The 25,015-nt window shown below is 49.2% G+C and overlaps 4 protein-coding genes across 4 annotated transcripts; 3 read left to right on the forward strand and 1 right to left on the reverse strand.

Annotated features, from left to right (window-relative positions):
• Positions 1-7,228: 7,228 nt before the first annotated feature.
• N7496_012690 (glutamate dehydrogenase) lies at positions 7,229-8,828 on the forward strand (the record flags this gene model as incomplete). Its single annotated transcript, XM_056705603.1, has 3 exons — positions 7,229-7,280; positions 7,422-7,552; positions 7,623-8,828. 3 exons carry the CDS (start codon positions 7,229-7,231, stop codon positions 8,826-8,828), a joined length of 1,389 nt encoding a protein of 462 aa, XP_056549501.1.
• A 5,813-nt stretch (positions 8,829-14,641) lies between these two features.
• On the forward strand, positions 14,642-20,818 carry N7496_012691 (uncharacterized protein; the record flags this gene model as incomplete). Its single annotated transcript, XM_056705604.1, has 1 exon — positions 14,642-20,818. One exon carries the CDS (start codon positions 14,642-14,644, stop codon positions 20,816-20,818), a length of 6,177 nt encoding a protein of 2,058 aa, XP_056549502.1.
• Positions 20,819-21,458: 640 nt separating this feature from the next.
• On the forward strand, positions 21,459-22,475 carry N7496_012692 (sugar phosphate isomerase/epimerase family protein; the record flags this gene model as incomplete). Its single annotated transcript, XM_056705605.1, has 1 exon — positions 21,459-22,475. The coding sequence occupies one exon, from the start codon at positions 21,459-21,461 to the stop codon at positions 22,473-22,475; it is 1,017 nt and encodes a 338-aa protein (XP_056549503.1).
• Positions 22,476-22,638: 163 nt separating this feature from the next.
• Positions 22,639-24,943, reverse strand: N7496_012693 (Tetratricopeptide-like helical; the record flags this gene model as incomplete). The annotated part of the gene is made up of 6 exons (XM_056705606.1): positions 22,639-23,181; positions 23,252-24,019; positions 24,137-24,177; positions 24,239-24,296; positions 24,347-24,531; positions 24,658-24,943. 6 exons carry the CDS (start codon positions 24,941-24,943, stop codon positions 22,639-22,641), a joined length of 1,881 nt encoding a protein of 626 aa, XP_056549504.1.
• Positions 24,944-25,015: the final 72 nt, after the last annotated feature.

A 25,015-nucleotide genomic window follows, 5' to 3' on the forward strand; every position in this document is an offset into this window, starting at 1 on the left:
CTAAGCTCGAGTATCTATTGGCATGTCGAATAGAAAGTGATGCGTTTAAAAAGGAAAGAAATTAAATACACTGAAAAAATCTCTCCCAACTTGGCAAGAGCAAGGTATGGTTCACTTGTCAGATCCATTCGATTCCGCGCTCCAATGGCCCCCCCCTCTTTGCCTCCCCCATAGCGGCAAGTCGTTCAAAACTAGGAACATCAGCCGGCCCTGACTTGCTTTATCCACGGTCCTGTTCGGCTAGACAATGGGAGGCTTCCGACATCCGATTTAGACCCAGTAACTAACTATTAGTAGTAGTACTAAACTGTAGTGTCTTTTCCAAAACTCTCGATCTTTGTCGCATGTTATTCCTAGTTGGTCATTGCCGCTCCCTGATTTGCCCGGGATCCTTTAGCCTGCCGCAGCGGTACCTGGATCCTCCATTGAGGTAAGGCTGCGTCCTTGCGCCGGGTAACTCTGCATGTATTACGGAGCAGAGAGATCTCATCGTCCACTTATTCATTCCTATTGGTTGGCCCAATCGAGACGGCGTCGATTCTAATAAGTATTCTCGTCCACTAGCTTTTCTCCTTTTCTCCAAAAACCACGCGACTGGATGCCGATTTCCTTTCCCATGCCTCTATCCTTGTTGCGGTATGGATTGTACTCTTCTCCCCACGGCTTAAATATAGTCTAGCGAGGATAAGCGCGGCATGAGAAAAAGGGGGAGGCTTGCTTTGCCTTGAGAACCGAATCTTACTACTACCTTTCAGGTTTCGGATCCATGACTGCGCCAATCTATCCCGCAGCGAGGTTACTCGCTGCAAGGCGCCTAGTCATGATTGAAATCGATTGTCCACGAGGACACTTGGTAATTACAGGTGCATTCTTGAATTTCCTTGTCCACTGCAAAGACGACTGGTCGAAAAAGCGGTCCTCGCATCCACACCTAATATACTAATATACACAATTTACACATGTATTGGCCGTGCCTAGTCCTGCACATCAATCTCATGCTGCAGATTTTGGCAGTGGCTGGCGGAATACCAATGAATTGACTTTCGATATACGACGGATTCCACTCGACCGGCGGGTAGTCTTGCACTGATGCCTATCTATTCACCCCCTGAATGCACAATCGACAAAAGGGGGAGGTTGTTAAGGAGACGGCAGGTCAATCGGACCCTCGCGCAAAGAAAGACATCTGGATGGATACCCCATAACCCAAGAGCTTAGTTTGCGATCGTGGCGCTGCCCCGAGGGAAACCAACATGCTCGGGTAGTTGAAGAACGGAGCGAAGGATTGATCTTCCACAAATCGACTCGTTCATCGAGAGAACGAAGAAATCCACAACAAAGAAACCCCCAGCAAAAGACAAGCTAAGTTCCAAACGAGGATGGTTAGCTTGCTAGGCGCTACGCCGGCTTCAAGCCGCGCCACCTCTTGTTGGCCCCTGCAAGATCTCTGACCCATCCAGATTCCAGCCCAGTCTCGAAATAATAATTCCCCACGCCATTTAGCACGTCGGTGCTAAAAATGTTTAAAAATTGCGTCACTAAGCCGAAGCAAGAAGCTCACGCCAGGACAGTGGGCCGCTGGGCACACGATCTAGGATCCTCGGGCGCGAAAGGCCCAAGGCGCCAAAAGCAAGGACCACCTTTTGAGCTGTGACTTTCTTACAGTTCTCCTTTGCCCCATTTTCCCCTTGACGACTCCGGCCTAACCAAGCTACGGCCCAACTACGGCGATTGCTATACAAGGAAGTGATTCCGCCGATCACTGCACGCGGTTTCATATTGATTTTTATCAAATGTCGAAGCCGAGGTCGACGACTAGCTTTGCTAGACAAATGCCGTGGTCGAGGTCGGCATTGCGGAGCATGGGGCCCCCTTTTCTGGAGACAAAGAACTGGCGGGTCCCCCTGACAGCTGTACGAAATCGAGGACAAACCAGGGGGGGAAGTTGACTTGATTATTGAGCATTGAGCGTTGATCATTGATCATCGATGACTGATTGTTCTTTGATGCACCCTCGTGCATGGGGAACAATGCCAGGGTATTGCTGTGGATGGCGTACTCCATTCAATCAGCCCTGGATTACCTTTCAAGATGCAGACAATTCCCCTGTCCCTATGCGGATGTCCCGGGTGAGATCCACTCACTTTTCACCTGACAGTTTGGAAGGCGTCAAGCTTGGTTGCCGACTTGACCGAAAGACTTCAGCTATGACGAACGAGAGCCAGGACAAGGATATTCTCGCCGATCGATTCGATATGCAATCCTGAAATAATTGACTGGGGGGCAATGCCGTTCCTTGAACCTTGATCTCGACATCAAGGCCCACAGCAGCGATACGCTCTGCACGTACTTATGCGGCTGATGTTCCAGGAAATGCACGGCTGCCAGTCGGGGGGTGCACTTTGCGGTGGATCGTTTGGCGCCAGAAGCGCAAGGCCTCGCCTTGTCAACGTACTTTGTCAACGTACTTTGTCAAAGCCACGAACAAGTGCGCAAGTACGGAGTACTGAGATTAGTGCTTGATGTCGCTGGCTCTAGTATGAAAGAGGCAGGTCCATATCCCTTGCCATTGGAGGGTCGCAATTTGACGCTGATCGGGCTCGAAGTCTTTGTGACCGCCATTTGGCTTGGACGTTAAAAAGTACTGATTTCCATAGCAATTCCAGGTTTTTGGCATGTGGCGGCAGACTTGCACGTAACCCGGGTTGAGGCTGAGAATTTGCCATCGTCTTTTCCGATACGTTCATGACGTTTTCTGCCCGGTTCAGCTACTATGTACGGTGATAGATCTCCTGTGGCGAAGACTCCTGCACCCAAACCGAAGCTAAACACGATCGCATCAAGCTGAACACACACGCACACACACACACATCGAACTGATTCCAGGGAACATCCCTCGAGATCTATCACGACCGTTAGCAACGTCATTCCAGGAAACGCCTCCTTCTCATTCGTATACCACGCCACCCTCGAAATACCTCATACCTCATACGACGATGATGCAGCCTGCAGATAGAGCCATCCATCCAGCGCGTACGATAAAATGCACGTCAAACACCCCGCCTATCAGCACACGTGCAACTCGTCATGGCGGTATCTCAAAAAAGTGATCTATCACTTTGCGACACCGCCTCCCACGCGCTGCGCATTTAGCGCCCGTAGGTGGTCCTGCGTGTTGTAAGCGGTCGTCATCGCTGTAAAAGTGTAGCCTGTGGCTTGATACATTTTCGTCTTGTCTTCGTCGGGAATCGTGGGCCATCAGATTCCCCATGGGGGAAGAACATTGAGACTCTGTCAGATATGTGCAGTGCCCACAGAGTAGTCCCCGCACTACTCGGCCGAACAAACAGGGATTCCGATGAACAATGAAGATCTCGAGTAAAAACAATGCGTAATAACCTCTGACGTCGGCGCCATCTGTCCTCTTTTCAGGATTGATAGGGAAACCGGGGGAATGGGGGAGGTGTCATTCCTATTCTTATTCGCGGGGTGCGGAGTCCGCCGATGCCCATGGGTCATGCCTTTGCTTCCCGCGATGCGGCGCGAGTCCCGTCCCGCTTGACGGGCGGCGCGGGGTGGGATGGGATGGGGAGTACTACGTAGATGATGGAATGGGATTGGGTGTAAGTTCTACTCCATGCTGGAGGGAGGGACTGTGGGGTTTGGTCCTGAATCTGGGGTGCGTGGTGGTGGTTGGTTTTCCAGAGTGGACTCTGTAAGGAGGGTCAAGGCTGGGGAGCTGCGGGCGCTAGAGGGAGCTGCCCTGGCTGTGGGGTTGGATATCCAGGGTTCTTGGTGGATTCGTTTGTAGTATAGACGGACGACAGGGAAGCTGTGTGTATTTTTGTTTGTTTTGTGATATGCTTCAGGCCGAATACTTGCCTTTGGTTGGCAGTTATGTTCTGAGTCGAGCTGACATTACAGACTGATAAAGCTGGTTAAAATATCATCTCCTTCGACACTCATGTTATGCTCGGCTGCACGAAATGCATCTTCTTATCTTGAGTTTTGACTCAGTCTCCTACCGCATATGAATACCAAAGATTTGCTCCGTAGGTCCGAACTAACAACTTCATGGGCCTTCATAGAATATGTAAACGGAAGTGGTCACTTTTAGCATCAAATCCAGCAGTAACCGAAAAATATAGAATATAGTACAGTTACCAGATTCGGAACTCGAGCAAGGCAGTGATAGCACCTTTGAGACAGAGCGCGACTGAAACTTCTAATGAGAGCGTCGAAATTTAAAATGTCACTCAGTCTATAATATGGATCACGGCGCCTAATTCCTTCCTCTCAAGTCAGTTTCACATCAATCATAACAGACAGCTACCCAGAACAGCAGCTCTCAAAGATAAATGTCTACTGTGGAGAGTGATAAGACCTCCCCATCTGCATGCATTATCCACAGAAATCCACAGACTAAACATGCAGGAAAAAAAACCTTGTAATGCCAAACCACCAACGACAAGCCTCGACTACTTCATCGCCCCTGCCAAACAAAACCAGAAGATCCAACAAAATGGGTCTGATTTACTATACCATTCCTTCGGAGTGGGACGAGATCCACACGAGCAGACCGTTGGATAACTTCCCTGTGGGATAATTTCCCTGAGAGACTCGAGTGTGGAGTGTGGATGCAATGTACCCCGCGAACTCCATAGCCAGAATTACTCTAGGATTACTCTAGGATTACTGGGAATTATGCATATGGAGTACACATTTATATGCAAATTCTAGTATAGAACAGCATGTGGGAGAGTACCACTATCGAGAAAAAAAAAGTAATGTGGTCGAGGATGACCGTGTTTCGTGAACCCAAATGTTACTCCCACATCCCGACCCTAACACTATAAAGTTTTATCATTTCCTGAATATTACGTCGGCTCAGTGGGGGAAAGTAAAAGTAAACACAAAATCTATTAGAACCCGGTGAACGTGAAAACTCGCAGCAAAGTCGATCATCTCGGTGGCGAGGAAATCGAAAATGAAATCAGGAGCTGGCAGTGCGAGTGCCCAGTTAAAACGCGATTACCGCCAGTAATCAATAATGCCTCATAGCGACCATTAAAGACAAGAAATTGCCAATTCCAAATCCGAAGCTAGATAACATTAGGCATCCCATTTTATGCCCATGCATTCACCGTGAAAATTAATACATACCGTGGCAACTGTAAAGGTAAATGCGGTGCACGGGGTAGCTCCATCTCCATCTCTTCACCGGGGAACTGCCGAGCATCGGACCATCGGGGGCATCGCCTCCAACTCCAGAGCCCGCAAATAGGGTTGGCCTACTACGCGTCTTGGCACCGCACGAGCTGAGCTTGGACATGGATTTTCCGAGCCTCAGCGCCCGAGTGCAGGGTAGTTACATATTGGCTATTGTCATGGCACGAATAGTCTAGTATGTATGTAGCATAGTGACGGGTGGGCAGTTGTGGCGCCCAGCCACCGAGTCATGGATATTTGACAAAAAAATTCAATTCGAGTTGCGTTGCATGTGAGAGAGATGTAAATTTTATGTGCAGGGTATAATAGTTATAAGAAGAATATCGTGGTGATAGTACGAGTACGAGTCATGCAGTCTTTCTGCACCAAAGTTTTTTCTAAAAAAATTCAGGTACTGTATGTGGTTCGGTTCGGGTCAGACCATAGCCCACATTTAACCCCTCCAAGACTCCAACCCCTCCTCCATTTACCCGCCCCTCTTGTACCAGGGTGGGAGGCAACATCGGAGACGGTAGGGCCCAGGGGGGGGGGGAAAGGGAAAAGTGGTCAGTGCCGAGTCTGGGGGCCCGGTGAAGAAGGAGGAGTACAGTATGTGGTTGGGTATACGGAGCGACGGAGAATATGACTCCGGGCAAAGGGTAAGGAATTGCTTTTGTGTGATAAAGACTAACGGTACTGGAGGTAGCCAGTCGTAGGCAGGAATGACGGTTCTTATGAGTCAAGGGGATTGAAAAATAAAATTGGGCGATCAGATAAGGTGGTGGGGTCCCCGGAGGCTATATTGGAGGGGTGGATTTTGACTGTTTTCTATTATTCAGTTTGAATGGAAGGATGGAGTCTTGGGATGCTTGGGGATATTTGGAGGATGGTGATTCGTTTAGAGAGACATCTGCATATGGATTGTACATCCAACCGAGTCAATACTACATTAGAATACTTTATTCTATAGAACACTGGAGTACATTGAGAATGAAAGTCATGATCCGACTGGAACTGCCGCTTGCGGGGCTCACGTGACTCCTTCCGAAGGTGGCAGTTGGTGGCGGATTCGCAGTCCAAAAGAGTCGAAAGTAAAGAAAAAGACTAGTATACTAAGAGACTAGTGTAGTCGAATTGAGGACAGAATTCAAGACCAGAAAGCATTGACCATAGACTATTCAGTTGTAGACCCCACGATAGAAATTCAGTGCATGATTGTGCACGCGACACTTACTACTGCTCCCTTCATAGTTGCTCTACACTGTATATACTCTACCCTACAGAAGGTTACATTAGTGGCCGAGGGGTTGACCCATCGGAGAGGACCGATCCGATGGGAAAAGGGAAACAAACGCACCCACCAACCAGCAACCAGCGCAGCACCCGAGCAGAAAATCATTCACGAATATAACACGGAACGAAGAAGAGTGGGCAAGGGCAGAAGCAGAACCCGAGATTCTCCCAGAGTATGGAAAATTGGACAGAGCCCTTTAGCCCGTCACAGTTGCCCGCCACCGTAGATAAGCAATTCCTGTGACCTTAAAGGATAAGATAAAATTTGCTGCACTTGGGGTGGATCCCCGAAGTTCGGCCCTGCACTTTGGTTGCTCTGATTGGTCGACTCTCTTATGAGTTACCACTGGATGTATGCCAATTTGTATGGAACTGCCACCTCCAGTAGTACGATGAATCCTACCAACCACTCAGTCCTGACTAGTGACTACTCCATTCTCCGGATCTCTCCCGTTTCTTTTTTCCCCGTCCACGTTGCCCGTCTTCTCGTCCGACGCCGGCATTCCCTACCCCTCCATCTTTGGTCCATTAGCTCCCATCGCTGTATATAACATTCCCCCCGTACCCCTCGACCAGCTTTCTTCTTTTCTCTCTCTTCATCTCTCCAGCTCTCCCTGTCCCTTTCAAACCTTAATTGCATCCTTTTCTATTTGATCGCCACGTGCCGATCTCTTTTACGACTATATACCCCAGGTTGAAAGCAGAGCTATACAAAAAAACCGTCAAAATGACCGCCCAGAACCTCCCCTACGAGCCCGAGTTCGAGCAGGCCTACAAGGGTATGTCAATAACCCATTCATTCTTTTTCTGCATGTCCAATGCACTATTACCCCTCTATACCCCTCCAAATCGTTTTGCCATCTCGGCATCCTCGGCAAGTGGTTCTTCGGGAACGCTGAGCTAATCGGATCCCGAAACAGAACTCGCTTCCACCCTCGAGAACTCCACTCTTTTCCAGAAGAAGCCCGAGTACCGCAAGGCTCTCCAGGTCGTCTCCGTCCCCGAGCGCGTCGTTCAGTTCCGCGTTGTCTGGGAGGATGACAAGGGTCAGGTAAGACCAACACACCTTCAACCATAATTCCAGTTGTTGAAACCGCGTTCCTAACATTTGCTCTCTTCAGGTCCAAATCAACCGCGGTTTCCGTGTCCAGTTCAACTCCGCTCTCGGCCCCTACAAGGGTGGTCTCCGTTTCCACCCTTCCGTCAACTTGTCCATCCTCAAGTTCCTCGGCTTCGAGCAGATCTTCAAGAATGCCCTGACCGGCCTCAACATGGGTGGTGGTAAGGGTGGTTCCGACTTCGACCCCAAGGGCAAGTCCGACAACGAGATCCGCCGCTTCTGCGTCGCCTTCATGACCGAGCTGTGCAAGCACATCGGTGCCGACACTGACGTCCCCGCCGGTGATATCGGTGTCACCGGTCGCGAGATCGGTTTCATGTTCGGCCAGTACAAGAAGATCCGCAACCAGTGGGAGGGTGTCCTCACCGGTAAGGGTGGCAGCTGGGGTGGTTCTCTCATCCGTCCCGAGGCCACCGGTTACGGTGTCGTCTACTACACCGAGCACATGATCAAGTACGCCTCCGGTGGTAAGGAGTCCTTCGCCGGCAAGCGCGTCGCCATCTCCGGTTCCGGTAACGTCGCCCAGTACGCTGCCCTCAAGGTCATCGAGCTCGGCGGTTCCGTCATCTCCCTCTCCGACTCCCAGGGTGCTCTCGTCCTCAGCGGCGAGGAGGGCTCTTTCACCCCCGAGGAGATCAACGCCATCGCCGCCATCAAGGTCGAGCGCAAGCAGATCTCCGAGCTCGCTTCCACCGAGGCCTTCGCCTCCAAGTTCAAGTACATCCCCGGTGCCCGCCCCTGGACCAACATCACCGGCCGCATCGACGTCGCTCTCCCCTCCGCCACCCAGAACGAGGTCTCCGGTGACGAGGCCAAGGCCCTGGTCGCCGCTGGCTGCAAGTTCATCGCCGAGGGTTCCAACATGGGTTCCACCCAGGACGCTATCGACGTCTTCGAGGCTCACCGTGAGGCCAACGCCGGTGCCTCTGCTATCTGGTACGCCCCCGGTAAGGCCGCCAACGCCGGTGGTGTCGCCGTCTCCGGTCTCGAGATGGCCCAGAACTCCTCCCGCGTCAGCTGGACCTCTGAGGAGGTTGACAACCGCCTCAAGGGTATCATGGAGGACTGCTTCAAGAACGGTCTCAGCACTGCTCAGGAGTACGTTACCCCCAAGGAGGGTACTCTTCCTTCCCTGGTTGCCGGTTCCAACATTGCTGGTTTCACCAAGGTCGCCGAGGCCATGAAGGACCACGGTGACTGGTGGTAAATCAGTCGCCCCTCCGACTTGGATATACTGATTCATTCCGGAAGGAATGAGGTATAAAAATGCTGCATTGTTCTTGTCACCGTCCCCTCTTTTCAGTCTTATGATTGAGGGCAGTGGCTTGGTTCTGTAGTTATGCATTCTCCCCACGTTTTCCTTTTTGTGTCGAGCGGGTATGGATAGAGGCGCCGGTTTTTTTTTCTTTTTCTTTTCTCTTTTCTTAAACCCCCTTTTCGTTCTTGATGGCATTTGATATTCCCACTTGAGCATGGGTTTGCTTTTGGGATAGTCATGATGATAATGAAATTCAATGATCTATAAATAACTTGTTTCTGTTGTAATATTTTCTACAACGCAGTACATAATGTAGACGTAGATCCTGCTTGTGGAATTCTCTTTCGGGAACTTCACTACAATACAGTCCCTCATTCACAGTTCTGAGATGAAAATCGAAATGAATTGAATTATTGCGCCAAAATAGGACCGAGGATCTAACTTTGGGGATTACTCGAACGACCCCCACTGTCCTATGGCAACTCATGCCTGAATATACCTGAACTTTCAGGCGTTCAGGCATCAAGGCAATGAACTGTCTTTCTATTGTAGTTTACATACAGAATCCATATATTCTTGAATACACGTCCATCATACTGAATTCAACAGATTTCTACATTTCTTCTACACTGCTTCCCCAGTGCCCTATGATGTTCCGTAGTGAAATCCTCACTGGACGTAAAGTATCCTCCATCAAATCCTCTGCCTGCGCTAGCTCTGCTTGAAATGCAGCTTACCCACGCCAGCGACCACGGCTACCTTTCTGCGCAGCCTTATCCATTGTCACTGCCCGTAAGGCTATCTCATTGGTGGTGAGTAAGGTGTTGGAGAAGAAATATTGGTGGTTGGCGAGCGTTCGGCATGGGATTGGATTATCCCCTTTACTTATTCAACACCGGATCCCACAATCTTCGCTGCCCTTTCTTGTGTGCCGACTTCGTCATCATCCAGATCCTAAAGGTTTTCCATGGTTTGCACCAAGTCTGAAGAACTGATACAGCTCCTTGGCCTGGTTGAATTGGCCACTTGATCGCCGGCGACTATAGGAAACATGACAGGCGCATACGACCATCCAGAGCAGGTAGGTAGCTTGATAATCACGATATTGTTTGCTGTTGCTGCATCAGAAATGTTGCTTTCAGGGCCCGCGGATGTTCCACCATGTGTGTAGGACGTCCTAGTAAGATACTCTAACCACGCCTTTGACTTTGGAGCAAGGAAGTGGAGAGTCGTTCATGTCATGCGCACCGTGTGTCTGGACTGTGACTCTGGCTCGTGCTTATGAGGGCTGTATTGAGGGCTCGAGCCTTGTAAAGCTCGCCTTCTTCCATATACTATTCTGGATCTGGTAGGGTGTCCAGATCTATTAATATATCCTGGTTTCTCATCGTGCCTCAGGACGGTGTTGCTGTCTCTGCCGGACTGATAAACTGAGAACCATCAGGAGGGGGAGGAAAATTGATCGATTCATGCAGCCCTACTCCAAAATATTCCAGGCAGACAGGTAACCTGGTTATCGCGATCTTGTTTGAGGATGACGAGGCTGGGGAGGTAGGATGAAGACATGTTGTCCTTGAAGACCCGCGATGTTCCACCGGGTGAGGAGTGCGGAACAGCAGTAAGGCCAGCTTGGGATTTGTAGTTGGTCCATTGTGGAACGGGGTGTTGTTGATGTCACGGGTAATTCTGTTGGAAGTTGGCCTGGGCTGGTGGGGACGGTCGCTCGAGGGATCAGCTATCTTAAGGCTTTTCTTTCTCGGAGGCCTGCCGAGCTCAACGTTGTCTTCTAGGTTCAACCAGGTTGATGTTTATCTGGAGTCAAGTATCGCATTGTGTCTTCGGTTTGAAATAGTTTTCTCAATATTTCACTGAGTTAGAAGAACCAACCCTTTTGTGGTTTGCTGCGTCGATGGAAATCCATCGTAAGCAGACTGAGCGACCGATGCAACTCCCAACCTCCGTATCAAATGATCGCCAGACATGCGACCTGGTCATCATGATCTCACTAGATAACGGTGAGGTAAGGATCCCCTGATATCAAGGACATCCCACGATACTCCACATATGTGGAGGATATACGTAGCATGACCAGCCTTGACTGAGAATTTGATTCACCGTGAAGGGGAAAATAGATTCTTCGTGCATGGTCTTTGCATGCCTGGACTGACTTGTTTGACAAAGTTGAATAGCACTGTGAATACAAGCTCGGCCTTGGTGGAATGGAGACCATGGAATCACAGTCGGAAGGGCAGATTAGGTGATACGATTCAGCTCTCGATCGTGAACCTGGGCAGGAAAGGCGAAGCATAGCGTTGCCAAGATCTCGAAAGCAGGCACTAGAAAGCATGTTCTCCGATTCTCGCTTATAAGAGGCCAAAGCATCATACCATGGGTGCAGCCGTGATATACAAAGCAGCAGGTACAGTGCATACTGGATAAGAATCGCCCGGATCCTGATCCTGGATTTCCCGCTCCTCTGCATGTTGAAGGTCCAACAATAACTACCGCGGGATCCATTTTTCGTTCTGGTCCATGGCTCATAGCTCGCAGAGCGTAGCGTGAGCGTAGCGTGAGCGTGGGCAAGATACGGATTCCGCCCATCTGGATATCGGGAACAAGGTTTGTTAAGAGGTGGCTTGAGTTATGTGAGGGAACCCTCCGCCTAGGTGGTGTTCCACTTGGTGATTCTCTCTCGCATTCCAACTCGATGGTGACGGTATATAAGAATGCGAGGGCAGCCACGGGATGTCTTCGCATCTTTTGGGTTGTGCTTAGATTTCAAGGTAAGAATCTCGAGCGTGTTCTTGATCAGACCATGGAGAATTGACAGTGTTGACTTTGAGTAGCTTTCAAGAGCGGTAATTCAGTCGATCGAGGGTTTTCTTTTTGCTTCGCGTGTAAAGTGAATGTGAAGGGAGAAGATAATCGGTATTTTATATACAACGTCTATGTGGGTGGTAGAAATATGACGGATCGCTCAAGTCTTTCTGTCCTCAGCAAGAGCGAAGGTGCCACGAGGGGATTGTTGTTCGTAATGGTGAAGAGTGACCGAGTTTTCGAGGCAGTTTGTCGGTATGGTATCCGGTAGCGTCTCACTCTGAGCTTGTTGCTGTCGGAATTTCATCAAAACGTATCCTTTGCTCAGCTGTGCCATACTTGTGCCCCCAGCTTGCCATATTTCCAGGCGGAACTTTCCGTGTAGGTAGTCGCCCACGCCCACGCCTGGTCGACGGGGTGTCTGTGAAGTGTGTGGTACCTCAACTTGGTGATTCCCGTATATATTAGAGGATGAATCAAGAAAAGAAAGTTGAAGGCATAGTGCTTAAAAGATTGGGAGACCCCTGTGTGTAGGGTGTAAGGCTATAAGCGCCGTACGGGCAAATTCAAAGTCATATCATGAGGAAGGCAAGAATTTCGAGAGAACTTGGTGGGGTAATATATCATACTCTAGTGATGAAGGCAGTTGAGGGGTGCATCTGAGATTGTGCATTAGATCGTGACGGCAGTTGTGGATACTAGAAAGATAGTGGTCAACTTCTCTGTTGAAGGACTTAACCAGGGCTGCTTGGTTCTCGCCCACGAAAAAGAAATGCAGTCGTCTTCACCTCGAGGCTTTTTGAACATTTCACTAGTTTTATATTGGCTAGCGGGATCGACGAGAGGCAGGCAATGATAGTATCAATATGAAACTGACTCTTGGTTGATGTGGAAGGGGTCCTATCTATAGAGCAGACGGGCTTGCAAGACGCTGAACGTGTATACGTGACGGGAAACTCATAGGTCGCCACGTATTTGGTGAAATAGTAGTGCAACTTCTTGGTCGGCAGTTGATAAGAGCCCTCCCGCGCGTCATTCTGCACGCTCATTGATGATTTTAGAACCAAAGATCTAGGAAGATGAGAATGCCGACGGCTTGTTAGTACATCCGGTCTCACTTATATCGAGAGGGCTATGAAAAGTGAAAGACGGGCGAGAGTCTGCGTTGGAGAACTCTCATCGTGAAAGGTGGGAGTTATGTGCTGGGTAGCTGAATTGAGAAGAGACAAAACTAGAAGGCACAACAAAGCTATGTTGATGATGGGGATGATCTGAGTACCAGTAACGATTTTGTCAGGTCAGAAAAAATTCAGCGGCTGATGAATAGGTTGTGGCCGCGATAGGGAGGCCTGATTTGGTTCGGCTTTTTTGAGTGATTGCATTTATTTCGTTGGATCCGCTTCGATTTGAAGGTTTAGCAAGATACTCATGACTGTGGGATGTGAATAGCCCACAGATTTATTTTGATAGTAGATCATAGCTACGCCCACAGACGCGCAGCAGAACTACGGCCTAAGAGGTCTGATATTGATACCGTCGAAGTCGAAAATTGTCTGGAGAGATATTTGCCGGTAACTCAAGTCGAATAGCAACAGAACCGCATATATATGGACAAAATCTAGACACCACGATGGATGGTAGAGGATAGAGACGCCCGGATAGGACTGAGTGCTCTTAGCGTGTAGAAGAGAGAATGGAGAGGGAATCATTTTGTACTATTCAACGAAGGAACCAAACCTGGAGAGAGAAAGAAAAGAAAGGAGGAACAAAAGAGGAACTAAATATTTATGGCAGAAATCCGCTCCTTTGTCATGAATTCCGCTAAGCTTCCCGGAGAGTTCCCTTACCACATCTCCTGATTGCCTCGGCACGTCAAAACTGCATGGTCATGGATAGGTCCATTTCTTTCAAACTGTATCTTTGCTACCAAGCAGGCGATCCATCCCGAAACCGCTTGAAGGGCCTTTATTGTAGAGCCCATCTATTGAAACACAGCTTGATAATCTATACCCCATAGGCCTCTGTTCGCCGAGAAAGGACCGCTGCAGGCTCGAATCCAAACTCGGAGGTATCAGGAAATGTACAGACCTACGCCTTGTATAGAGAAAGTCTCTTGGCTAGCCAATCTTTTCACTCCTACCGGATGCCATTTTTGCGCCCCCAATATATATGATGAAAGTTCGGTGACAATTTTACCTTTTTCTTGTGTTGAATATTGAATCTCTTCGTAAACGTTGACCTGATGTTGTATCTATACTACTGTTATCGTTAGTCCTATTGCCGAGCCATTTTCACTCCCGGCTTTGATTCTCAAGGCTGACAAGGTAGCCGCCTCGATTGATAGGTTAGTTAAGTGGCACGCCTAGTGGCGCTCAGCGATTCTGGCTCGGTAGCTAGTAATTGGTCGATTTTTAATCCCCCAGAATTATTTCTTCACTATGGAATATATATCAAGGTAAAGCTCAAGACACTTGAGTCACATTTAAGCGGTCGCGACACCAACTTACGGTAAACCTTTGACTTAACCTGAGCATCGCCTCAGATGCATAGAAGGAATAAGTCCAACCGAAATTATGCGTTTGTGTTGTCAAGGGCTAAGGAAGAAACAGAAACGTGTAGGCATGTCTCACCAAGCAAAGCACATTCGCTTAAGCGTTGTCCTTGACCCACGGTGATCTAGGTTTAGGTTGGAAAAATTGAGAGGATGTACTGCATACAATGTATGCGATGGCATGGATGAATTCTCCTGCATAGCCCCCAACTTCCACGAATCATTGTATCTAGCCTCCGGGGTAATTGTGGAGATGGACCTCTGCGGCTGCATAGATGTGTGCATGGGCCACGTCTTAGCTATTTCTTAGCGCTTACCGGTCACTCCTGATTTCTCTCATTTAAGCTTCCTCCCCCGCTCATTTCGCACCCAGGAAAGGTAAGATCATACAATCATGTCTTTATCAGACTTCGAAAGGGATACCGTCCTGGTTGGTGCAGGAGACGTCCAGGGTTTCAACTCTGACAACATACTCCCACTACCGGTGAAAGAACTTGCTAAAATCACCAAATGGCTTCAGCCAACTTCATATAATTTTGAAAAAAGCGAATATTCTAGGCATAGCGCCTCACATCTTCTCGGTACCGGTACTTGGCTCACATCGACCCAAATTTATCAACAGTGGCACTCTGATGATAATGGCTTGCTGTGGCTCAAGGGCATACCAGGGTCCGGGAAATCTGTCATGGCTGCTTCTATAATCAAGCAACTACAAGAAGCCAATATTCCGGTGGTCTACTTCTTCTTCCGGCAAATCATTGAAGCTAACCACAAGCCGATCGTTGCGTTGCGAGACTGGCTGTGCCAAGTTCTGGACTACAGCCCGCCGCTACAAGTCAAACTACAAAACTATGTTGCAAAAGGTCGATCTCTTGATAGTTTGTCACCAGACGACCTTTGGAGCGACCTCATGATGGCATTGCACGGTTTCCCTAAGGTTTATTGTGTAACAGATGCTTTGGATGAGATGGACCGGGGAAATGATGAATTTCTTAAGCGCTTGGTTGCCCTAGGCCAATGGCGACCAAAGAATGTCAAGGTTTTGATGACCTCGCGCCCAATAGCCCGCTTGGAGACTTCTTTGAGGTCCTTTTCTATCCCGCAACTACGGCTAGAGGAAAGATTTGTGGATCTTGATATCGCAGCATATGTTCAGTATAAGCTTTGTGGCTCATCCATCGCCAAAGAAAATTGGAGTGCTATTCAAGAGGCGATTCCTGGTCGAGCAAATGGGATATTCCTATATGCGAAGATTTCCATGGATGTCTTCCTTGAGCCTGGCGCAGATGTGCAAGAAGTCCTCAACGCACTACCAATGGACCTGAACACTATGTATGATGAACTTCTACAGGAGCATGCTCGGCGATCGAATGTGCCCCCTGAGCTCCAACTCATTATCCTTCAGTTTGTCACCCACGCAACACGCCCACTACGACTTCTTGAGATTGCTGAAATGCTGAGCATACACTCTGAATACAATCGGACCCTCAAAGAAACCAAAGACCTAGTCAGAGCTGCTTGCGGACCCCTTTTGGAAGTCTTGCCCGATGAAACTGTATCGGTCATCCACCACACATTCACCGAATTTCTTAATGGTTACACGCGATCGAGACCCACGAACAACTTCGAGTATCCGATATTTGAAGCTGGCTCAACCAATTTGCGCCTTGCTATGGCATGTTTGTGCTACTTGCGGACAGGATGTCTCGACAACATCGAGATCACAAAAATAATACCGATGGAGGACTATCGCCACTTCAAGGATCGGAGGGAAAAGAAAACCAGAGAATTGCGATTACAATTCCCATTCTTAGAGTACGCCGCAAATAACTGGTACAAGCATGCCCACCGGGCAGAGGTATCGGGAGTAAATCTGGAAATGTTCCATGACGCTCTTGATGCCCTTTTTGCAGACACCCTCCCGTACAATGTTTGGTTAGATCTGGCCTGGCCAGGCTGGGGAATTGACGGCATTACACCCCTTCACGTCGCTGCCCAAACTGGTCTGGCTCAACTCGCAAAACATATTTTATCCAAACGCAAAATCGCCGAGAAAGAATCTGTGGCTTTGCCTATATACTGGGCAGCTTCGCACAATCACGGAGATGTTATTCAGGTGCTCGTTGATTATGGAGCTGACCCAGATGTTGAACTGAGCGAAGGGCTAAAGCCATTGCATCTGGCCGCCAAATTGAACCACGTAGATGCTGTCAAGGCTTTAATCGCTGCTGGAGTCAGTCCGTTGACACCAAAGACAAAGGAAGACAATCTACCAACGGGGGGATGCGCCTTGCCCGACACTAGCACCATAGGCGACACCCCCTTGATGTACGCGTGCCATGCTGGTCATCTGGAGGCAGTGGTCGAGTTTGTTCCTAAATTAAAGGCTGTAGAGGACATGCACAGGGCACTATATTGGGCGGCCGAGAAAGGTCGATCGAGCATTGTGGAACTAATTTTACAACAGCCTGGGGTTGATGTCAACGTCAAGTTGCAAGGTGAAACCGCGCTATTCGTGGCATGCAAGAGTTCACATCTCAAGACAATCGAAGCCTTGATCAAAAGTGGCGCTGATCCTAACATCATCTGCGAAAGTATCAATGAAGACAGAAGCAGACGCTCTTCTAGGGCGAGCTCACCAAAGGAAAAGTCTTCTTCCGCCTGCGAAAGGGGATACATGGCACTTCATGCTCTCTGTAAGAACAAGGTTTGGGGAAAACAGGCATCCAGCCAAGCTGCCCAATCTGTGAAGGTCCTTCTCCAAGCTGGCGCCAATGTCCACGCTATGGACCCCATAGGCTCGACAGCTTTGCACTACGCACTCAAGTCGTCGATCGCATGGATTAAGCCTCTGCTGGATGCAGGTGCTGATCCTGCTGCAGAAAACGACAATGGAGAAACGCCTCTCCATTCCCCATCGTCGCTCGAAAATGAAGCGCTATCACTGCTCCTAGAGAGTGGGAAAGTGGATATCAATAAACGCAGAGCAAAGGATGGAATGACGCCATTGCTTTGTCGCCTTTCTCGTGTTACAGGCTACAAATTTGATGACCCGAAAGTGATCGACTTTTTAGCCTACATGCCCGACGTGAATGCCACCGATTCGAAAGGAGACGGTCCATTGCACCTGGCTTTGAGGCGCCTCTGCCGCGACCATGAGCTTATTGACGCTTTGCTAGCCGCAGGCACCGATCCAAATTTAAAAAACGCAGTGGGAAACACTCCATTGCACGAAATGAGGAATGGTGTTACTCAGGAAATAATGAAAAGTCTCCTTCTAGCCGGAGCAGATCTTGAAACACGCAACAACAACGGTCAGTCGGTTCTTTTCGCTCAATTGTCACCATGCAAAGCTTTGCGTGATAAGTCAAAAATTCTGGGCCACCTCGCCAACGAGGGGGCACGTCTTGATACGCGTGACTATAAAGGTCGTACTCTGTGGCATTGTGCCATTGACAGCCTAGACACACTTTCTCTTCTCCAAAGCCTAGGAGTCGATCCTCTGGTGTCAGACTATGATGGCAACACACCGCTCCATGAAGTTGTCACTGATAAGTCATTGAATAGAAAGCGAAAAGTATTGGAGAGATTGATTGACATGGGCATGAACATTAATCAACGCAATCACCAAGGCCGGACCGTCTTGCATATTGTCTGCTCAAGAGATGACTTTGTAGTGAATTGGGATGGAGACACGGTTTACATGGTCCTTGATTACGTCCTCGAACAGTCTAGTGAATGCTTAACAGTCAGTGACCACAAGGGTATCCAGCCATTACATATCGCTGCTACAATCTCCGAAACCTTTGTTCTGAAGATTCTCAACGCTGGGGCCGACATTTGCGCGGCTACACATGAGAAGATGACAGTCCTTCATCTTGCCGCGCGCGCACGTCAATCTGGAATCATCGATATCATACTATCTCGAGCCAAGTCTCTTGCGGCGCAGAAACGCTTAGACTTTGTGAACAGTCAGGATGATGATGGGCGAACTGCCCTTCATTATGCATGCCGTTCTGGCCGACCTGAAACTGTGAAATCCTTGCTTGATGCTGGAGCAGCCTGTGATGTTCTTGACATCCACGGGCACTCTCCACTTGCATTGTGTGGGGAATTCGAAAAGGAAGCCTCGCTTTGGGATCGCCGAATGCCCTCAGCAAGGCCGCCAGGTACACGGCCAAATAGGGGCCTCAATGCAGCAGGTCTAACGCTGAAGGATGACATGCGTCCATTCTTTGATCGAGCCGAGGATGATACAGACCCCATCTTTGGAAGAATTAATTCAGAGCATGATACAACACGAATGGCGGAGATTATAGACCTGCTTGTCAAATATGGGGCTGATCTTGAGAGCGACTATGGATCTTTAGAGTCTGCGTGGAAGAATTCCACGCACCCTGAATATGGATATACACTCTCTTGTCTCTCACCCTTGCGGATCCAATCTCCCTCGCCACCTATTATTCGTTTTGGAGGGCACCCCACGGTTGAGGATTTCGATAGGCAGCTGCAAATATCAGTTGCAATCAATTGTCGCAACGCAATAAAAGATGCCCTCGAGAAACGCGGGGAACAGGAAGGGGAAAATGGAAAGAAATGGCACGTGGACCACCATTTGTTCTCACAACAACGCTCAGCAGAGAACGCTTTGGCTTTGAGATACTACGATCTCTTTGAAGATCTTTCAGGGGGAGTGGACAGCCTCCATGTCCCCGATTATCACGGACACACATCCCTGAACATGCTTGCTCGATGGGGGTTTGTTGAAATTCTCGACCGTTTGTGTACGCGAGAGATAGCGACGCAGCTTGACGGCGTTTACTGGGCCTCAAACCCAGACGAAAATGACCTCCACCAGTGCAGTATACCATTGATAATGTCTGCTTGCGAAAGACAACTTCCCAACATGGACGTCCTGAAACTGATTGTTGAAGGCTTTGGAGTCAACGTAAATTCGAAACGCACGAAGCGTATTACCCGCGACAAGGGATACTACCCATCAACTACCACTGGGGTTTTGCATGAACTTGCCGTTGGAAAATTCTGGTGGCATGTGGACAAAGCCTTGCCGTATTTGATCAAAATGGGTGCAAACATCAACATTCAAAACAGAAAGGGAGAGACACCACTCATCGTTGCCATCAACTCTTCTCACCCATTTTCCAAGGAAGCCTATGAAGCTCTCATAGTAGCCGGTGCGGATGTCAATGCGGTTGACACTGCGGGCAACACATGTCTTTCACTGGCTGGGGACAATATGGATATCATCAAGATTTTGATTGCACATGGCGCTGAAGTCAGCCCGTCCGCTATAGTCTCTGCTCTAGACCTTGAGAAGGTAGAATTGCTTGAGGTTCTACTCTCTCGAAGCGGAAGTTCAATATTGAGGGAACCGCTTCCAGCACGGATCTCCTACAGTACTAGGTCGGCTCATTTCAAAACTGTCGGATCCGGAACCTTGCCACTACTGTATGCGGCTGCGTATAGTGCTCACAGTGCTGGGAGGAGCAGACTGAACTCGAACATTACAATCAGGAAGCAATCGGTGGATATACTTTTGAAGCATGGGGCGGATCCATATGCTACCTTTCATAAAAAGCAATACCAGGTTATCGACCCTTGGAGTTCACTCACTGAGGAGCCAAGGGAGTTCCCAGTCACAACTGCGACTATAATTCACGAGCTTCTGGGTGATGGTCAGATTGTGGACCCATTCTTCAACTTGCCGTCCTTGGATACTGAGCGCCGTGATGAGAATGGCTGCACCCTGATCTTAGCCGCGTCAAAGAATGATGGCAGTCATGTAGGACCATCCGACCAGATATTAAACTCTATGGACTGCTTTGCAGAGCTCATCAGTCGTGGGGCAGATGTCATGGCCCAAGACAACGAGGGGAGAACGATCCTGCACCACATCGGCCGCAGGATCATTGTGAGCTCTGCACTCCGGACCGCTGTGACAGCCAACCCAAGTCTCATACACCTAGCTGACGATGCCAATGAGACGGCTCTTCATTACGCCCTGCGTGACAAATGTCCCGAAATGATTCAATTCCTCCTGGACAATGGAGCGGATCTCCTCCAACCAGACAAAAATGGAGACACAGCCCTCCACCACATTTCCAAATTCTTCAAATTGGATCAAGTCCTGTTCGAAAGATTCATCAGAGCAGGTGTCGACATCAACGCGCGAAACAAAATTGGGGAGACACCAATATTTGACCTCTTGAAGCAAAATAATGAGAACGTGTGCGGTTCAGCGGAAGACCAGATATACAAGGACTCCGCCTTCGAGTTCCTCCTGAATTCTGGGGCTGATGTTTTTGCCCGAAGAAATGACGGATCTACGCTACTTCATCTCCTTGCTGGAATTAAGCTAGAAGATCCGTTTGGAAGCAAGCGCTCGGGAGATAGACGCGTGGGTGTGAGACGTTTCAGGCGGCTGATGGATATGGGCTTGGACCCTATGACTGAGGACAAGAGACAGAGGACTAGTATTGATGTTGCAGCCGCGTGCGAGAACGAGCTTATTTTGAAGTTGTTCAAGAGAGAGCCTATGAAGTGGAAATGATTAATCGAAGGCCCAAACGGGGTTTCTTTAACATAGCGAGTCTCAGGCCATTGTTCGCTGCCACTGGTGTGGCAAATCAAGCGCATTTTGTCCCAAACAATCAGTAGGCTATGATACTAGTGTTAACTTTGAGTCCTTGGATGGTTAAGGAAGGTGTATAGAGTTAAAATTAGGCTGGATGCATGATTTTGACCCCCTTTTTGTATTGCATAGCGTTCACGGGTCTGCCTTTTGGTATAAATACACACACGAATAGCACGCAGTCCATCACTATATCACTCTCCATCAAAGTCCTGGCTCTCCTAGAAATGCAAATATTAGAAAAATGCCTAAAGACAGACCTCCTTACATCTAAGCTAATTTTACCCGGTTTTCTGTATCGTATAAACCAAAGAAATACCATACATTCACCCGAAAAAACCGACAAGGATGTGAACTTTTCCGTTTCTCATTGCCCCACTCCGCTCGATTCTGGCTTGGCCAGGGTTGTGAGACGCGGAAGTCGAATCATAAAGAAAAGGAAATGCTCCTAGAAAACCAAGCATCTTCAAGAATTCAGCAAGATATATCCGAGTCTCTGTCACCAAATCTTTGGGATAATTTGTGCTTTGTGATCGCGTGCCGAGTTCTAAACGCAACAATGCCCAATCGACTTGGCATTTCCTCCATGTCTCTAGGACGGGCATGGGCCGGCCATACAATGGAGGAGAAGCTCTCACAGGCTGCCGCGCATGGGTTTCAAGGCGTGGAAATTTTCTTCGAAGATATCGAGTATCTGGCTGGATCCGTACCTGGTGAAGAGCTTCCGGCTGAGCAGCAAATCCACGCGGCCAAAATAATTCGGCAATTATGCGACAAACATGATCTTACCGTCATCTGTCTCCAGCCGTTCCTGTTCTACGAAGGACTGAAAGACCGAAGTGAACATTCCCGACGAATCGAAAAGCTGAAGATTTGGTTTCAGTTGGTGAAGATTCTCGGTACAGATCTCGTTCAAATCCCTGCCAATTTCTTACCAGCCGCCGAAATCACTTCCGACGTCGACGTTATCGTTCAAGACATGATTGAAGTTGCAAATATGGGTCTTCAGCAGGATCCTCCCGTTCGTTTTGTCTACGAGAATTTGGCATGGGGTACATACATTGACACCTGGGAAGCGATGTGGGAAGTGGTCGAGAAAGTTGACCGTCCTAATTTTGGTTGCTGCTTGGATACATTCAACATCGCCGGTCGCATCTGGGCTGATCCTGCGTCGATTGATGGCACGGTCCCCAACGCCGATGCTGCTCTTAAGGAATCAATGGAGCGTTTGGTTCAAAGGGTTGATGTGAACAAGGTTTTCTATGTCCAAATTGTGGATGCTGAGCGCCTTGATACCCCTCTTCTCCAGGGCCATGAATATCATGTGGCTTCTCAACCACCAAGGATGAGCTGGAGCCGGAATTGCAGGCTGTTCGCTTTTGAGACTGAAAGGGGCGGCTATTTGCCGGTTGTCGACATTGCGAAGGTTATCTTCCAACGCCTTGGCTACGAAGGTTGGGTGTCACTGGAACTGTTCTCGAGGACTATGGCTGATCCTGGTCCTCAAACTCCGAGAGAACATGCGATGCGAGGAAGTAAATCGTGGAAAAGGCTGAAACAGGAATTGAGGATCTAAGAAGAGCTGGGATGGTTTGCTAAGAGGGTGTGTTACTGATCTTGCTAGAACAAACAAAGTATCTCATTTTGAGTATATCTCACGCGATGAATAGTCTAGACCGTAAGAGAGGTTCGACTGTAGTCACTGAATCAGCCACATCCTAGTGATGAGATACCACCTCTCAGCTTGACGGAAACCCCCAGGGTCGCACTGTGTTATCAGCAGAAACAGACGCCAGTAGTCGGCCGTCGCGCGAGAAGGCCACCGCGTGAACTATGCTTGAATGGCTTTCGAGAGTCTGCTGTAGCGCGCTCGTCGCCGTGTCCCAAAGCCGCACGGTTCGATCATGGGAGCTAGACGCCAGGACCCGGCCGTCAGGCGAAAAAGCCACCGAGCGGACCAAAGCTGAGTGGCCTTCGAGAGTTTGGTGTATCGCGCCCGTCGCCGTGTCCCAAAGTAACACTGTTACACCACTGGAGACAGACACCAGCATCGGGAAGTCAGACGCCAGTATCCGGCGGTTGGGAGAGAATGCAAGCAAGAAAAATGATTTCCGATGACCTTTGCGAGTCTCGCGTAGCGCGCCCGTCGCTATGTCCCGAAGCTCCACTGTGCGCTCGCCGTCTTTTGCATCGCAGATACACGGAAGCACCCGGCTGTCGGGCGACAAGGCGGTTGACTTCAGGGTGCCTGAATGCTGATAGTCTGATATTGCGCACTCGTCCTACGGTCCCAGAAGGGCACTTTTTCGCAGGGTTCAAAAGCCGCACTTTGTTCTTATAAGGTTGAGATACCAGCAACCGCACATCGCGCAAGAAGGCTACCCCAATCCGTCTATCATCCACTGAATCGCCCCTGTCAATGGTCCGGCATAGCGCTCCCGTCACCGTATCCCAGAGCAGCACTTTGCCATCATCGGAGCCAGACGCCAGGAGCCGGCCGTTGGGTGAGAAATTCACCGTCCCAACAGCAGCCACATGTTTTAAAGTCTGGAGTAGTGCGCCCGTCATAGGATCCCAAAGCCGCACCGTGTTATCACTGCATCCGCACGCCAGCAGCTGACCACTAGGGGAGAATGCCATCGACCTAATTTGACATGAATGCTTGAGAATCCGATGTAGTGAGCCGATAACAGGTTTCCAATGCCGCACCGTTTGATCACGGGAGCTAGACGCCAGCGTTCTGTCGTCGGATGAGAGAGTTACCAACTCAACGTTGTGTGAATGGCTCCCGGGAAGCTGGGATTCCACGCTCCATCTTTCCTTCACTTGTGCTAAATACGGGTCGATAGAGTCTTCGCCAGCCCACGGCGCTTTTGGGGAGGGTTTTGTAGTCCATGACGCAAATTCTTCATTCGAAGTTGCGGCTGAAGAGGGTTTATGTGGCTTGCCATTGATGATTGTTGTTGATTTAGGGAAGTGGGATATCAGCGGTTGTAACCACATATTAGAAATAGCAGACCTTGCAGTCACTCGGTCGTTGGGATAAGGATGCATGAGAGAAAGGATAAAGTCGACGCCTGGCTGACTGATTCCAACACCGGTGAGCCTGGAGACTGGGAACTGCGGTTTGGTTTTATAAGTTGAAAGCAACCCAGGATCCTTAAAGGTATGTTTCTTAGTCAGCATCTCAAATAACTATAATCTCGCTAAGAGCCCAAATATCAGTGGCGTACGCACTGCCTCGAGGAACGTATCCCTATATTTCAGGGGCAAAATAGCTTGGGGTGCCCTGTATAGCCGTCAACTGCTTATAGCCTTCTTCAAAACGATTTGATATACCAAAGTCGGCGAGCTTAATCCACCACTCGTTTGGAGGGTGTGATTTGATAAGAATATTCTAGATTAATACTTAGTAAACCCTCTTCGTATAATCAGGAAGTAACCTACGTTAGGCTTTAGGTCTCGGTGAGCGAACCCATTATCATGCATCATATTCATACCATCGAGAATCTGGTATGTAATTTCTTTCGCCTCCGTTTCTTGTAGTGGCGGCCCTGGCGGCTGTCGATAAAGATACGTGAAGCGGTCGCCGAGTTCGAGGTATTCCATTGCTATGAGGAGCTGACCGGGCGCTTCGTACCATCCGAATGACTTGACAAAGCATCGTTCATACTAGTTGAACCAGTATATCTCGACATAGATCTTCTCGAAGAGACTGACACGTGGATGCGAAAACTTCGCAATAGCCTCTCACTCACGATTATAGTCGATCGGTCCAAGTCGCATATCCACGTTAATCTGCTTGACTGCTCGGACGGGCATAGCGCCTAGTCGCCCCCCTTGAGTGCATTCCTCCAGCCAGACGCTACCAAATCCACCACCTCCTATCTTTCTCTGTCGCCGCCAGTGCTCGGGTCTGATCACGAGGCGCTGTCTAGAAGCTGGGTCTGACTCCTGGAATCGGTGGACCGTCTCCACACTACAGTCGGGGAGAAAAGATGCCGGTAGCTTGGAATCCGTGATGAGATCCGAGATTCGCGCCATCTTTGACCTTCCAGTGAGCAGACGTGTTAGTAGGGGTGGGCGTTTATCCCCGCTGCGGCTGAAAAAGCGACG

The sequence above is a fragment of the Penicillium cataractarum genome (genome assembly GCF_028827025.1).
Source record: "Penicillium cataractarum strain IBT 29864 chromosome Unknown utg000010l, whole genome shotgun sequence".
Lineage (NCBI taxonomy): Eukaryota > Fungi > Ascomycota > Eurotiomycetes > Eurotiales > Aspergillaceae > Penicillium > Penicillium cataractarum.